The following is a 15,484-nucleotide window of genomic DNA, read 5'->3' on the forward strand; positions in this document are numbered from 1 at the left end:
TGGCTTCATTCAGATTGCAGCTGGAAAGGGGTTTTGCTACTTTGGTTATTCATGAGGTCCTACGTTTTGCAGCAGCAAATCCCATATTTGCAGTGCAGCTCCTTCACATGCACATTTTAACTATATTTTCCCTCATTTATACTGGGCAAAAAGCAATCTGTTGTCTTGTTTTATCATGAGCTGTTTTTCGGATGGGTTACTTTATGACAGAAGCATTTCTTAATGTTCCGTCATGGGTGGAACACAACTGTTATTATGGCCAAAACATAACTAGCAGGCCACACACTTCTCATCTAAAAGCAACATGCTGAAGTCTCAGGGAGGACCTTTTCCTGAACACCTGAACAAATGCATTATGAAATATTTGAGCACTTGAATTTAGCAAGGAGCTAATTGTTTTATGTGAAAATCTAATGTTTTAGATAGGAATCATATGTGTGTTTAAGGATTTGGGATTCATGAAAACAACAATATAATAATGTTTACAATGCATTGTGGTCACTGATTCTAGCATAACTAACACATTATCCTCTTCAGTTAGAAAATGTAATCTTTTAGTGTGCATCGGTAAACAATAAAATAATCAAAAGACTATTTCTGATTATAACTAAAATTAAAAAGAAGATTGGTGTTTTTCCTTCACGAGTTAACTAATATGCAGGAATATATCTGCCGCAGTGTCAAACACAACACTTTGGCATATGCCTGCGCAGCATGATGATCAGTAACACTACGATTTCTGGGTTTTATTTTAGAAAAATGGCGGCTTCCATTGACGTGGAGCGTAAACATCGCAGCATTATCAACAGTAACGCTCTTTATTGTAAAGCAGAACATGTCCTTGTGTATATTAAAAATGCAAGGTAGTCACGAGATGTTTATTTTTTTTAATTTTCAGGTTAATTATCCGGCGCAGAGGCTGGATGTCGAAGGTTGGCGAAGGACTGCGAGCTGCTAACAGGTTAGCCTAGCCTAGCCTAGCCTAGCCTATTTTATGATCTTAGCTTAGCTTAGCTTACTTTAGCCTAAGACTGTGAACAGAGCTATTTTCTCTGAGTTCTAGCCACAGCAGTTTGCACACTGTTTCATTGCGATCACTCAACAACAACAACAACAACAACAATAATGATCTGAACGAATAGGACTTAGCCTCACGCCCACAGAGAGAGAAGCTAATTTCAAACGTGTTTTTTTCTCTCACATGACATGAATTTGGCTTCAGTTACAAATTCTGCTTCTTCTTTGTCGGTCTATTAGTCTTGTTGTACTAGTAGTAGTAGTATTTATCGAAGAGCAGTTTTGACAAACTAAAGGTGATGGTTAACATTTGGAATTCAGTCGTGTTTTGTAAATTGCAAGTAAAACAGTAATATATGAAAATATCTATTCAATAGAGTATTGGCTTTACTTTTCCGGAAGTTCTTTTGATTTTTAAACAGGGTAAGTCATAATTATAATAATAGTAATTGCTCATAGTAATACCATACTAGCATCAGTCTTCTGTTTTAATCTCATTCTGCTAAACGCATCAAATTCAGTTTTGTCAGATGCCCATCTTGACTTCTGTCTGACGTTGTGACCTTTTGTTTTTTACAGGCAGTAAAATTCAGGTGTAAAGATGGCAGCAGATGGAGAAGAGAGCCCTGTGTCAGAGCTGTCAGGGTTGCAGATGAAAGTGGGGACACTTAAGAAGAAGCTGAGGATGTGTAAAAGTGAGATCCACAAGTTACAGAAGAAACTGTGCAAATCGCGGCAGCAACAGGAAGCCACCGAGCGATACAATGATGACTTGAGAACACAGGTATTTCTTTAAAAAAATTACATAGTTTAAAATCCTTTCAGTTCACGGTTACTGTATTAATTCACAGTGAGCATATTTATGCTCATTTGAGTATATTAACTTCTGATATTTCAAGCAAGGTTACTCTTCTTTTTGGTGCCATTGACTAGTAAATACTATAATTGTGAATTAGCATATTCATGTCAATGTAGTTTTAAATTCATAGTAATTCAGCAGATGTTTTAAAACTTGATAATGAAGACTCAACATTGTTTTCTTGCATTAACTTTAATCTTACCTCAGCCTAATACATAGTTTTTTTTTTTTTCTATAGCCCTGACATGTTGTATATTCTGATTGTAGGTTGATAAATTAAGTGCAGAAATCCATGGACGTAAACAGAAAGAAAAGAACAGAGTAGATGCAGAAACACAAACTGATAACTATTCTTCCTGGACGGAATCTGGTATTCTTTTTATTATTCATTTAGATTGTTGTGATGCAGTAGGTCTTCAGTCCTGGTCCTGAGGAGTTGCATAAGGTACTGGTTTTAGTGTTGTGAAAAACTGGCAAAATCATAATGAAGAGAGTTGATTATTTTTTTTTTTTTAATAAAGAAAAAAAAAACCTTTAACTTGCCCAGTCTTGCTCAGGTTCTTTGGAATTATGAAAACCTGGTACCTTGATGGCCCTCAGGATCCACGACTGAAGGCCTTGGTCTCAAGTAGGTTATACATTTTCACTTTGTCAGCCATGTTGCACATAATTTAACTTTTTATAAATGTATCTACAGATTACTACAACTACTATTATGGGACTTATTATCAGAGTGGAAGTGAGCCATCGGAAGTGCAGACTGAAACGAATTCTGAGATGCCCAATAACTCTGAAACTACTGATACAAGTGGAGCACTGACAGGGCATGTTCCAGACTGTGCACACTCCACGGAAGATTCTGGTATTGCCTCCAAGTCAGAGGTGTGTGCTTCAAAACTATTGTCATATGACTGCTCTCTTCAGTCAAGCCTATTATTATTTTTATTATTACTGCTTGTGATCAAATTATGTGGTTTTTCACAGGATACCAATGGCACCTCCATTGCTGACATGATTCGTGCCACAGCTGAAGAAGCGGTCTCTCAGACAGGATTTGTCTTTGATGAAGCATCTGGGATGTATTACGATCACAGTACAGGCTTTTATTATGATTCGGTAACTGCCATTAATTTGGTCTTTCACGCTGACACATGCAGCTCTTAGTGTAACCTAGAAAATGGATTCTGAAATTATGATTCTAAATTTTGGATGTGAAGATGGAAAGGTAAATCAAACTCATGGTGACCTAGTTGTACTATTTTATGAGAGGACAACTATGAAAGATATTTCGCTGTTCCCCAGCTTACCAAGGGAATGCATTCCTGTAAACCCTTTGAGAGGAATTCTCATAAGGTGACAATGTATTTATCTTTAGTTTCAATGGTAAAAATTTTCATGCTTTCCTGAGTCCCAAAATATCACCAAATCCCATTAACATGCACATAGTTATTTCATTAGGCAGTGTAAATTATCATAACACAACATAAAGAGGCAGTTTTCCTTCCTTAATTATACAATAATACTGTGTCTGTCTACCTGCACTCATTCAGCTTCTGTTAGGTACCATATTACTTGACAAAGGCTCACAAAAAAACATAGATATGACTTAATACCTATGTATTAATTCAAACTTTAAAGCAAAAAATAGAACAGGAAAGACTAAAGAAATCATTTAAATCAAATAAAATGAATTTACACATCATGATAACAAAGATTGGCCTCTACCTGGTTTCTGGTCTGGGTGGCAGTGTGGCATAGCAAGTAGAGCTGGTGTCTCTCAGTGCCTGGGCTGTGCAATTTGACATGGGTTGGAATCTGTTTTAGCCACCGTGGGGTTTTCGCCTTCTCAAATTATTTGCATGGGTTTCCTCCCACAGTCCAAAGATGTGTTTCAGGTGACGTGACTCTAAATGGCCTGTAGTATGCATGTTGCTGTGTAGCTGGGTGAGTGACTAGGGAATTTAAAACCGTATATTTAGTACTTTTATGTCACTTTGGATAAAGGTCTCAGCTTAATGCTACATAATGATCATCGTACATGGCTTTGAAGAAAAGTGACTGTTAAATGTGTAAATGTAAATGTCTTTGCCGTCGGTGTCAGGAGGCATGCAAAATCCAAATTCAGTCCTTGTAAATTTGAAGAAATGCATCATAAGCCGAAACAGGAGCATTAAATGAAACTACTTGTAAACTGAAATGGGAGTATATTGTGGCATGGCTGCACTGCTGTATTATTTGTACACCGCTGGTTGTTTTAAAAGCAAGACTGACGATAGATTTATGCTTAGGTGTTTTAATTATAGACCATTTGTAGAAGGCTTGATGTACTTAACTGTGTGCAGTGCAGTAAAACATGTATGTGTTTGTCTTTCGTGTTTTTCATCAGAGCAGTCAGTTGTACTACGACGCAAATACGGGGATGTATTACTACTATGATACCGATAGTGGGCGGTATCAGTTTCACTCCCGAGTGGAGATGCAGCCTTACCAGGCTACTACTGAGCCAAGCCAAGACAAGAAAAGCAAAAAAAGAAAGGGAACTGAAAGATCCACTCCGAAAGATAAGGTAACTATCAGTATGTTCTGTCTACTAAAGTGTATGTACTGATTTGTTGGTTTTAGTGTAAAAGATACACAAAAGTACAAGATTCAACTGCAGTCTTGCTTAGTTGTACAGGATGTTAATTGACCGTACCAGGAATGTGATGTTAGTGCTTTCTGCTTCTATTCAATTTTAAATTTTACTGTAATTTTATTAGATTTTCATATATTTGTATCATTATTATTTTGTCTCAGTTTTCAGAAACAGTTGGGGAAATTACAGTCCTAGTGTAGTGTTGATATTAATAAGAAGACAAAGGTTCTTAAAAATCAAATTATGTGTACTGATGTAGATGTAAACCCTTTATTTATGGCTTGAGGTGTGTGACCTGTCCAGCTCATAACATTATTGTGTCCTGCTAATGCTATTTCCAGTTTATATGTAAAAATCTTCAGGTATGTTGCATATAAGACATATTCAAACTGTACTCAGGGTTATGTTTACACTGAAGGCTCTCAGACAAAAATAACCACTGTTCTTGACAATAGTAAACATATTACATTATATACTGTATTTATTGTGAAATCTTAGAGTAAATAAAGATTATGCACAAGAACTAGGTGATGGAAACTTGGTGCAGTTCTGTGCTTCGTGTTTTCTGTATTAATTGCAGTGCTGCTGTATTTTGTGTAGTCTTTATAATTTGTGCATCTCGTGAGGCACACATTTGTTCATAATGAATAGGGGAGCTTTTTTGCTGCTGTTTATAATTTCCTTCACCAAATTTGTGATCTAGACTGCGACAAACATGAAGACATCTCTCTGTGTGTCGTGTGGTATTTTTTAATTGAACCAAAATATGTGCCAACAAGTGAAATTTTGCGCTGCATCTCCTGCTTCTTGGCGGTTGGAACATCAGTTGTCCCCTGTCTGAGGGTCGTTTGGCACTTGTTTCACTTCACAGACACGCTGACTGTACTCTGATTAGTTTTCATCAGATCAGGTTATGGCGCATAGCGTAGTGCTCTCCTGTAAATGGGTACTAGTTCTGAGTAGCCTCTTAATTTCATAATTTGATTTTCAAGTTCTGATTGGTTAACACGTACAGACAATTACATAAATTTACAGACCTAAAGGTCTGCTATTGAGGGTATCATGAATATGCAATTTCATTAACTGAAGATTGATTTACAGTATGTTCATTCAACTTTTAGTCCACTCATACCAGTCAATAAAGGTACAAGAAAGCTCCCGAGGTGGATGTTGTCATTCCCACCGAGGAGCTGACTGTCTACTGTTCCTCCTGTCTGTAGGTACAAGACGTGACAAACTCAATGGCTAATATGAAGATTGCCTCAGTAGGAAACCTTACCACAAGCAAAGGTACACATGTTACGCTGACACGTGTTTATTGATTTGCCTAACGGTAGCAATCTACTTTTACTGAAATAAGCACTTTTGTGACACTGTTTAATACAAGTGTCCTACAGTGGCTCAATCTTGCATGGATTTATCCTTGTTTTTAAGTTATTGTTATCGATAATGTTTATTTAGCTGATTCAATTTAACTTTTATAAAGCGCTCTTCTCACACAGTGACACAGAGTACTGAACAAAGGCATAAAACAGTTGACTATATACTAGAGTAATACATTACATGCAGTCATTAAAGCTATAAGTATGTCTTGTCTACTGGCCCCTAAGGAAAGGAACAGAAAACTCCCAACTAAAAGTCAAGGGATGAAAAAAAACCTCTGGGGATCTAAGTGCCTGTGGCTGCCCACCCCTCCTGAGCACTCTAGATTAAAGACTAGTCAATTTGCAACTAATAATAACATTGTATCTGAATATTAACTTGATGTCCCCGTTCACATACGTACGTTTCGCCCATCATGGCAGGTGTCATCAGCTTTAGTCAGCATGGGCTGCTGGTATGACAGCCAGCCAGCCAGTCTTATCATAAAGGAACAATGCTCAGCAAGAAAGAAATTGTTAGTATGTGATGATTTAAAGAGATCAGACAGCACAGTGATGCCTTTGTTTCAGGAAAATTTACAACTTTAGATGATCAAATTGACAGTGGTGTACCCATTTATATAGCACTTTGTTGTACAAATTTAGCTATCGATTGAGGGTAAGTACCTTGTTCCGGCGCACCAATTTGGAGTAGAGGATTAAATCACGGTTCAGACTATAAAGTGACAGCCCTAAAAGCTACACTACTGCACCCCCACCTGTGTGGAGCAAGATGGGTGATGGCATCCAAGAAAATGTTGCCCAGTTTGTATAATGGCAGAGCTGTGTTGTTGTAGTCTTTGGAGGGACTTTTAATTAGTCACATCACACATTAGCTATAATGGAGCCATGTAAATTGGCAGCCCTTCAGACTTGCTGAAGACATGTCATTGCCACTTGCGTCAGCATGGTGCAGGGTTCTTTATGACACAGATGATGTTCTGTTAAACAATGAACTGTGTCAAAGGTGTCATGACAATGGAAGGTTTTTTTTTTTTTTTTTTTTTGTTTACTGGGTTTTTTTTAATATGATGATGAATATAGTGGGACAGTTTCCTGCAATTGCTAATGTTACATGTCAGTCTAATTGAGATGTTAAGCTTCTTTGACAGAAAGTGTGAGCCTTCAAGTTTCTAAACCCTTCAATCCTATATATATAACTGAAGGGTTTAGGGTGACACGTTGATAGAGTGGGAGCTTCTTGTGTCTCACAGCTTAGATCTGGTTCTGCCCCTCTGGAGTTTACACCCTGATACTGTGTTGGCTTTCTTTGTTTACTCTGGCTTCATCTCATAACCCAAAGACATAGGCCAGAATCCAGACCCAGACCAAATTGGATTTTTCTTGCAAAATATCTAGCTTCTGAGAGCTTGTGTCTGGATTCGAGTAAGGTCAGGATGAGTAACTGAGAGTTATGTAACTGGATTCAAGCTTGCAACCATAGTGTTTAGGTTTGTCTAGTTTGTATAGGATGTCTGTGTAAAATGCCTGTGCCAAGTGTGTGCAGCTGCCCTGTGATTGCACATGCATCTGATGAGAGTTATGGTTCTTGCTCAACTAAGCCTGCTAGAATAGGATTACTTTCTCTGTGAGTGACTAGATGGTCTTAATTTTACTTTAGAATGCTGCAGGTGGTTTAAAAAAAAAAAATCTGGATAGAAGCTGACTAGAGGTTTCCCTTGTATCTGAAAACTGAGACAAATGACAAAAGAAATAAATCTAAACTTTTTTCACAAACAAAAATCAGTACTTTAAGAGAGTGTTTACTTGAAAGAGGTGGTGATGGGAACTATATCAGTGTTAACCACTACTGGATCTGATGGCAGAGCCTCAGAGCTGAAACAGACATGGAGGAGTGTGAAAGCAAGAGGGCTGAGCAGATGCGAAAGAGGATTCTGGAGTACTCAGAGGATGGGGAGGTGGAGAGGGCTGAGGATTCCAAAAGAGGCAGGTGTGCAGTGCGGTCTGATCCCAGCAATCATTGGACTACACGCTCCTGCAACTCCAGCAGCGAGAGTGAGCCTGAGGAGGGTGAAATCAGGGAGTCTGATGGAGATCAAGACTCCTACTCTGATCCATCTGCTGCTGCTGATGGCTCTGGGTCTGAGGAGGAGGAGCTGGAAGGTGAGCAACAGTGTAGAATCTGTGGACATTTTCCCCACTGCAGTGGAGGTTTTGTTACTTGTGGTAGCCACATTAGAATGCCCAAGGGAGGTGGTCTGCCACTGGAACTTAGACCAACAGGGGTTTATTTTTCTGCCTCTTATCGTAGCTGGGGAGTGTTTTTTTTGTTTTCCTTTTGTCTTACTTGGTGCTTACTTGACCAACAGAGCTGTACTTTTTCACAATTTCTGTAACTGTCCTGTTTTATCTGTTGTTCAGTGTTGAGCATTACTCTGCTGAGAAGCACGGTTTTAAAAAAATTAAATGAACTGATTTGGTTCTTTCAGACAGGCAGTGTCATCCTTTTCGTATGGCACGTGTGAGATGTGGATTATGTGTTAGTGATTATTTTAAATTAAACGTTATTGCCTCTCCTCCTCTATGTTGTTAATTTAAATTGTTTTCTCATTTTATTTAAAGTATGTGAGTATGCAGTTGTAGTGTTCTTAAAAACCTTTTTTGTTGCTAGTGCAAGAAGAAGCATGGCCGCCTTGTGTGAGAGTGACAGTAGTCCGCTCTCCAGTCTTGCAGACGGGGACCCTCTATATCATCACAGCTGATACACCGGCAACCATTGGCAGGTTTGTGCTCAATTGAAAGGGTACAGAGCACACAAACAGAGTAGGATGAACCTTAAAAGATTAACTTACAGGCTTACATCACCTAACAGAGGCTCATGTTTATGAGGATTCATAATTATAAGTGTATATATAATTTGTATCCTGAATTTTGCATAGCTATCAACCAACTCTTAAGGAAAATGCATTACATGAACAGAAATTTCATGTAAGCATACAAGTCCTGGTGACATGGACCATCATGCATAGTCACCAGCCTCACCCACACTTATGGTGTGATCTCTCCTGTCAATCCCATTAACCACATAACCATGTGCTTGCTTGCAAGCAGCTTGGAAATTTTGCCACTTTCCATTATGTGTAATACCTACCTGGAACTATTTAAAACTTTTAAATTCAAAGTCATAAACAGTTCTCTTCAAAGAAAATATCATCACGAATGATTTTGTGTGACAATTTACTCTTCATCCAACAGAGTTTATATTTGACAGCTGGTTCAGAAGAAAGGGCTTACAAGTGATTACAGCAAATAATAAGAATTGCCTCATTAGGTAGTGTTTTAGTCAGTAATAGTAATCTATTTCATATAGCACATCTCCAGCTTCTCAAACAAAGTAAAAAGATATATGGGTTATTACTCTAAACCGAAGAAATTTACAGTAAGTAACAACATTTTACAAATTACAGTTACACCCAGAACATGGCAGCAGTGAGTTCACTCACACATATACACACACTAAAGTGGAGTTGCCAGTTCACCAGAAACACATGTTTGGACTGTGGAAGGAAACCAGACCACCTGAAAGAAACCCATGAACACAGAAACAACGTGTAAATTCTCCATAGTCTGAACAAGGGTCAGACCCACAGCACAGCAGCTATGAGGCACTAGTGTTACCCACTGCACCAGTCTGTGCCCTCCAAGAACCAAATAAAATAATATTATTAATAATAATAAATAAATGAGAGGGACTAAGGGAAAATGAGCATGCAAGTGTTGTGTATAAATAATTGGGTTGCAAGCCTGGAGCTGTAAGTATGTAGACTAGATTTTAATTTTAAATTAGATTTCCTCCTTGACTAAAAGATGAGGCATGTTTGAAAAATCAGTGACCCTTTTGTTCCTCCTATTTAAGTGGTAATTTTTTTTTCCCAGAAATTCACTTAACAAATTATGCTCATGTGAGGGAAGCTTTTATGTAATTTTTTGCTCACATGTACAAATGTTTTCAGGTATGAATGGATCTGAAGTTCAGATAATGTAACAAATCTTTTCAGGGAGAAAGACATGGATCATACAATCCGAATACCTGAAATGGGTGTCAGTAAGGTAATTTATGCTGTGTAAATGTTTAATTTAGCATAATTTTTAAATATTTTACATATGTGTGTATAATCTGAAATAATGTCCTAAAGTAGTACAATTTCTGTAAATGTTAATTTGTAGAATCTATTGTTCATGATGCTGACCAGAGGATGCTGAATTCCTAACTCTTAGTTTTGTGTTAGTTCCATGCCGAGGTACGTTTTGATCCAGATTTACAGTGCTACTTACTGGTGGACCAAGGGAGCCAGAATGGAACCGTGATCAATGGGAACAGGATTCTACAAGTAAAATGTTCCTCTTCATATGTCAGGCAGAACATAGAACAAATATGCCCTCTTTTAATCTCATATTTTGTCATGTTTCAGTTATCACTTACTAGGAGAAACTTCCAAAGCAGTTTAGGTTAGTTTAACATAAGATATGGTGCTGACTGCTGGTTATACTTGCTTTACTTTTTCCTCTGGTGCTTCCAGCCTAAAACCAAGTGTGAGCCTTGTGTGCTGGCGCATGGAGATGAGATCAAGATGGGGGAGACCGTTCTGTCCTTCCACATTCACCCGGGCAATGAGACGTGTGATGGCTGCGAGCCGGGCCAGGTCATCGCACACCTCAGCCGGAACAGGAAGGACGAGACCAGCGGCAAGTAGACAAAGAACAAATGTTAAACAAACTGCTTTCACTATAATGCCTAAATACAAGTTATTTTGTTGGTGCTATGGATTTTACTGTTATTTACCTGTCAAGGCCACAGTGTTATCGATTTGATGTTTTAAAGACCACGAACAGCAATAACAAAGTGTTATTTTCTTTATAGGAGCAGTTCTGCCTAAAGAGGATAAAGAGATACAACGGCTGAAAGAGCTGAAGCAGATGAAAGTGAAATATGGTCTGACTGTAAGTTACAGATTGAACTTGTCATTTGATGTTCTGCTTTCTTGATTGCATTTATTCATTTAGCTGATACTTCTCTCTAAAGCAACTTAGTGTTAATCTACATACAATTATTTACCCATTTATACAGCTGGGTAATTTTACTGGAGCAGTTTAGGGAAAGTACCTTGCTTCAGGGGTAGTACAGCTGGAGGTGGGATTCAAACCTGCAACCTTTGGGTCCCAAGGCAGCAGCTGTAACTACTATGCTACTAGCTCCCCCATGGGTTGTACTTGTACAGAATGTACAAAAGGATTCATAATTTATTATTTTTATCACTTCTGTTATCAGTCATGCATAGTTTGGTGCAATTTTATGGACAATTAATGTCTCTTGGCATGGTACTGAGCCTTGAGGCTATTGATAAAGTTGCATTTTCCATCTTTAACATAGCATAAAATCAATTCAAACTTTCGTCAATACATCCATGCTTCATTAACGTCAAAATAAGTGTTTTCAAACTGGGAGGGGAATTTAAGTTTGGTGCTTGAAAAATCTGTTTTTTATATATATTATATGTTTTTCACTATATGTTCTCAACACTTCATAAATAGAAAAAATAAAATGAAACAAAAATAGAAAAAAATTGTATTTTCCATTAAGAGTTTACTGAAGACCAGTTTTTCCCTCCAAACACTCATTGCACTTAAGCTGCTGTCTTACCATTTGAGCCATTTTATGTGCCTGTGATTGTGTGATGTGATAAGGATCTTAGTCTTTCGTTACACATTTCATCAGACAGCAAAAACCCCATCAAGACTGGCTGAAAGGAGAAGTCCAGTTCTCAGTCCAGCTTCACAAAGATGCAGTTTATTAATATTTATTTGAATATTTCTTATATCAATTAAAGAATGTTTAGTGTTAAAGGAAGGAAATTGAATTTAAAATAACACTTTTGCCAAAATTAAAAATAGCATATTCACATGTTCCTGAATTAATCTCATATACTTAGTAAACGTGGGAAATGCGAACATTGTTTTGGATGATGCGGTTTATAATTTTAGTCCTCATATTGTAATTCAATATATTTCAGTGGTGCAGTGTTAATTTATTAGCAGTGTATAATTTAATTCTGAAATTGCATTGTGCAATGACCCATTGCTATTCCTGATACGAAGAAACATTCATAGTAGAATGTAATTCGGAAACATACTTACTAAATTATTCAATAAGACTGGCTCATCGAGCTTTATTTGATAAAATTACTTGATGCTGACGAGGCAGCAGACCTTTCAGAACAGTCTGAGCTAATCATCACTCTATGAGCTCGTATGAAATTTTACTGTCAACTCATCTCTTACTGATTATGACTGTTTCTGATAAATGGTTTCTAAAGAGGCTATATTTTGATATAATGGACAATTCCATAGAGCTCATGGAAATGACCTTAGAACATTGTTCAGCATATCCCGTCCCAAAATGTAGTGTGACATAATATTACATGTTCCATAATATGTCTTCACATAAAAATTCACATCTATCAGATTTGCTTTACTTTCTGCTTTTCACCACTTTAAGGTGTCTGTTAAACTGTTTCTGTTAATATTAAAACCACCATATATACCCACTTATTATCCCTTGCCATTCTGTGCAAACAGGTTAAATTATTGTACTAGGATGTCTATGTGATGAAAGAGAACACAGTAAATGTTTTAAATCATAAACATGTTGCCTCCAACTGTTTGTGTAGGTGTTTTTATCCAGGTGTTTCACGCTTGTTCCTCTACAGAATAGTGAATACGAGGGAGCCAAAGCACTGAAGAACTCCAAGTACAAGGACCGTGCTGAAGAGCGCCGCCAGGTGGTGGGGAGCGAGGGGACCTTTCAGAGGGATGATGCCCCAGCCTCCGTCCATGTGTAAGAAGGGCTCTGTATGATGTATGGAAATCTTTATGAGGGGAAAAGCCCATTCTGGGTTATAATCAGTCTTTATAATCCCAATTAAAACGAGCAGTCAAAGAAGTATTTAAATGCTTCATTTTATTTATTTTGATGGGACCATCAAAGTCAATTACATTCTGACCATGATATTCCAGTATGAAGCATTCATCAGAGATGGCCTGCCTTCATAATGCATCGCTGTGTAATTCTTTTAGTTCTCAACTTGTATGGTAAACTGAATCAATTATACAGCAGTATGTGTAGGTGTAGTAGTATGGTTCTGTAAAATCTTTCACATTCCTATGTTGTGTAATTTGCTGATTTCGTTCAGTTCAGGATTATAAAATAGGAAGTAGTGCTTTCTTTACCTGTACAATTTATTAAGTGGTAAATCTGTTTTTATAAATGCAGCATGCATAATGTATTGACTCTTACTGCCATGAAGATGGAATTTGCACCTTATACCTTAACTCCAAATGATAATCTTTCATGCAAAGGCCTTGGACTTCTCAGTGACGTATGAAGTAAAACTGCTAGCCCTGTCTTGGAAATTATGCTTTTGTTATAGTGCTTTTTTTATTAGACATTTGAATATAATTGTATTGGAGTAGATGTTATAAAAGACATTCCAGTCTCTGCCTTTTCAGGTATAAACACAGCATGAGGAGCTCTGTGTTCTGTTCATGTACAGCTGCTAAATTCCCCTTCTGTTGACATCAGACAGTTAAACATCTATAGAGCTCCTTGTAACGCAGGTATGGCGATCTATTCCTCTTGCCTGTGTAGAGAAATTGGTGATTCCAACAAAGGTCGGAAGATGCTGGAGAAGATGGGCTGGAAGAAAGGTGAAGGACTTGGAAAGGATGGAGCAGGAAGAAAGGATCCGGTAACTGCCAAGATTTATATATCACATCTGGTAGAGGGATTTGGATGTTTGCTTTTAAAAAAAAAAAAAAAAAATCTCTGAGAAGCAGTATATAATTCTTAATTTGTCTTATTCTTTTTGCATCCGTCTCATCCACATTCAGGGTTTGCAGTTTTATGTATAAGCTGGGAATGTATATATACTAATGGTGTCATTTTGGCTTTTTTTTTTTTTTTTTTTTAAATAATGCTTCCAGATAAAACTACAAATCAGGAAGTCACAGGCAGGGCTGGGGGTAAATGCAGCTGTGTCAGTGGAGGACATCACACTTCCTTCTTCCAAGAACCAAAAGAACTGGGAGAAGGCAAGGGAGAGATTTGCTGACATGTGCCAGCCTCCTGCATCCACAAAGAATGAGAAGAACAAGCCTAAATCTTGGGTTAAAAGTGATACCACTGAGTCATGAAAACAGCTGAGTCGGGATGATGGAACTCGCTCACAAATCTCAAAATTTGTGAGAGACCCTGACCCTCTGCCCCAGGCCCATTTTACATATATTTGTACAAATAAAGCTTTAATGGTGTATTGGTGCACATCCTCTTTTTTCTATTAATCCATTATTTTGTCTCTTCAGTGTGATCTTGAGGTGAGAAATCATATAGTTTTTTTAATGATGGTGTGCAACACACAATATTCTTCAGCACATATTGGGATCATGGAAGTTAGCATAAATTGGATGTCCAAGAACCACACTTTCTCGTGCCAGTGTGGGACATGTAACAACAATAACTATGTCCTAGGTGTTATGCAGTGTCGTTCGCTGATAAGCATAATGAAAACTGCTCAAGTTGAACTGACCTCCAAAATGTACAAAAAGCATTTTTAAAATGTAAAATTAATTCCTGCTGTTTTGCTCAGAATGACATACTGAGCAGAAAAAAAAAAATGAAACAAGTTCTGTGCTTTTGGCTCTGAAATTTTTATGTCCTAATTAACTTTCATCCATGCATTTCTATTGTATCACATCTATTTATTTATTTATTTATTGACAATACTTGTTCATTAAAGTGTTACCTTAAAACACTACAAGCACATTTATTTGTGCGGAAAAGGAATTTGACATGTTGGATGTTCAGACACATTAAATGTAAAAGAACACTGTTTAAGTTTGGTGAAAATACAATAAATGCTTTAAAAATAATACAATTATCCCACAGGAGTACCCTGTCGTGGCTGGTCTTAGAACTTCTTGACTGTGCGACACGTAACCTGTTAGGAGCTGGATGCCAGTTGGAGAGTATTAACATCTGTTAAAGTGGGCTGTGGATTAAATATGAGTAATTAAGGATGAGCAGAGACTGAAAGTGTCCCAGTTCATTTTTACTGTAGTATTTTCTGTTGTGACTGATTCCAGTTGCAGTGACTGTAGAACAGTGTCATCAATGGGTAAGTATTTTTGTAGCAAAAATCTTGCCGGAGGTGTGTGTGTGTCAAGAAGCCCTTGGAGCCTTCTAGACACACAAAACAATTCATTTGCGAAGTGCCGCCAGAAAGATAAAAGTCTGAAATTCAGCTACAAAAAAATTCTTCAGTTGACAGATTGGCTGTGATCCAAAAGCATATTATATCATGCAACAACTGGCACTCCTTATTTCAATCATTGATTGATGGCATTTATTTAGTTAATACATTTCATTTTATTAGAAGTGCAATGCTTGCAGTATCCGGGCCCAACTCAAACCCCTAAGAGTCCTCTTTGTGGCATGCTGAAGGATGCTAAGTTGCAAAAATTAAAACAACAGACGGA

General features: G+C 37.6%; 1 protein-coding gene across 2 annotated transcripts; it reads left to right on the forward strand.

The window, feature by feature from the left end:
* The first annotated feature begins 743 nt into the window (after positions 1-743).
* aggf1 (angiogenic factor with G patch and FHA domains 1) lies at positions 744-14,577 on the forward strand. Of its 2 annotated transcripts, none has more exons than XM_018736619.1 (16): positions 744-808; positions 899-961; positions 1,597-1,801; positions 2,144-2,246; positions 2,574-2,758; positions 2,861-2,992; positions 4,263-4,442; positions 5,732-5,801; positions 8,565-8,676; positions 9,952-10,003; positions 10,183-10,284; positions 10,474-10,639; positions 10,815-10,894; positions 12,661-12,788; positions 13,599-13,698; positions 13,934-14,577. In XM_018736619.1, the coding sequence occupies exons 3-16, from the start codon at positions 1,619-1,621 to the stop codon at positions 14,141-14,143; spliced, it is 1,803 nt and encodes a 600-aa protein (XP_018592135.1). In that variant the 5' UTR covers positions 744-808; positions 899-961; positions 1,597-1,618; the 3' UTR covers positions 14,144-14,577. The 2 variants fall into 2 exon arrangements, with proteins under 2 accessions (XP_018592135.1, XP_018592134.1); XM_018736618.1 differs by lacking the exon at positions 5,732-5,801 and adding an exon at positions 7,759-8,056.
* Positions 14,578-15,484: the final 907 nt, after the last annotated feature.

This window comes from Scleropages formosus, chromosome 6, assembly GCF_900964775.1.
Source record: "Scleropages formosus chromosome 6, fSclFor1.1, whole genome shotgun sequence".
In the NCBI taxonomy this organism is placed as follows: domain Eukaryota; kingdom Metazoa; phylum Chordata; class Actinopteri; order Osteoglossiformes; family Osteoglossidae; genus Scleropages; species Scleropages formosus.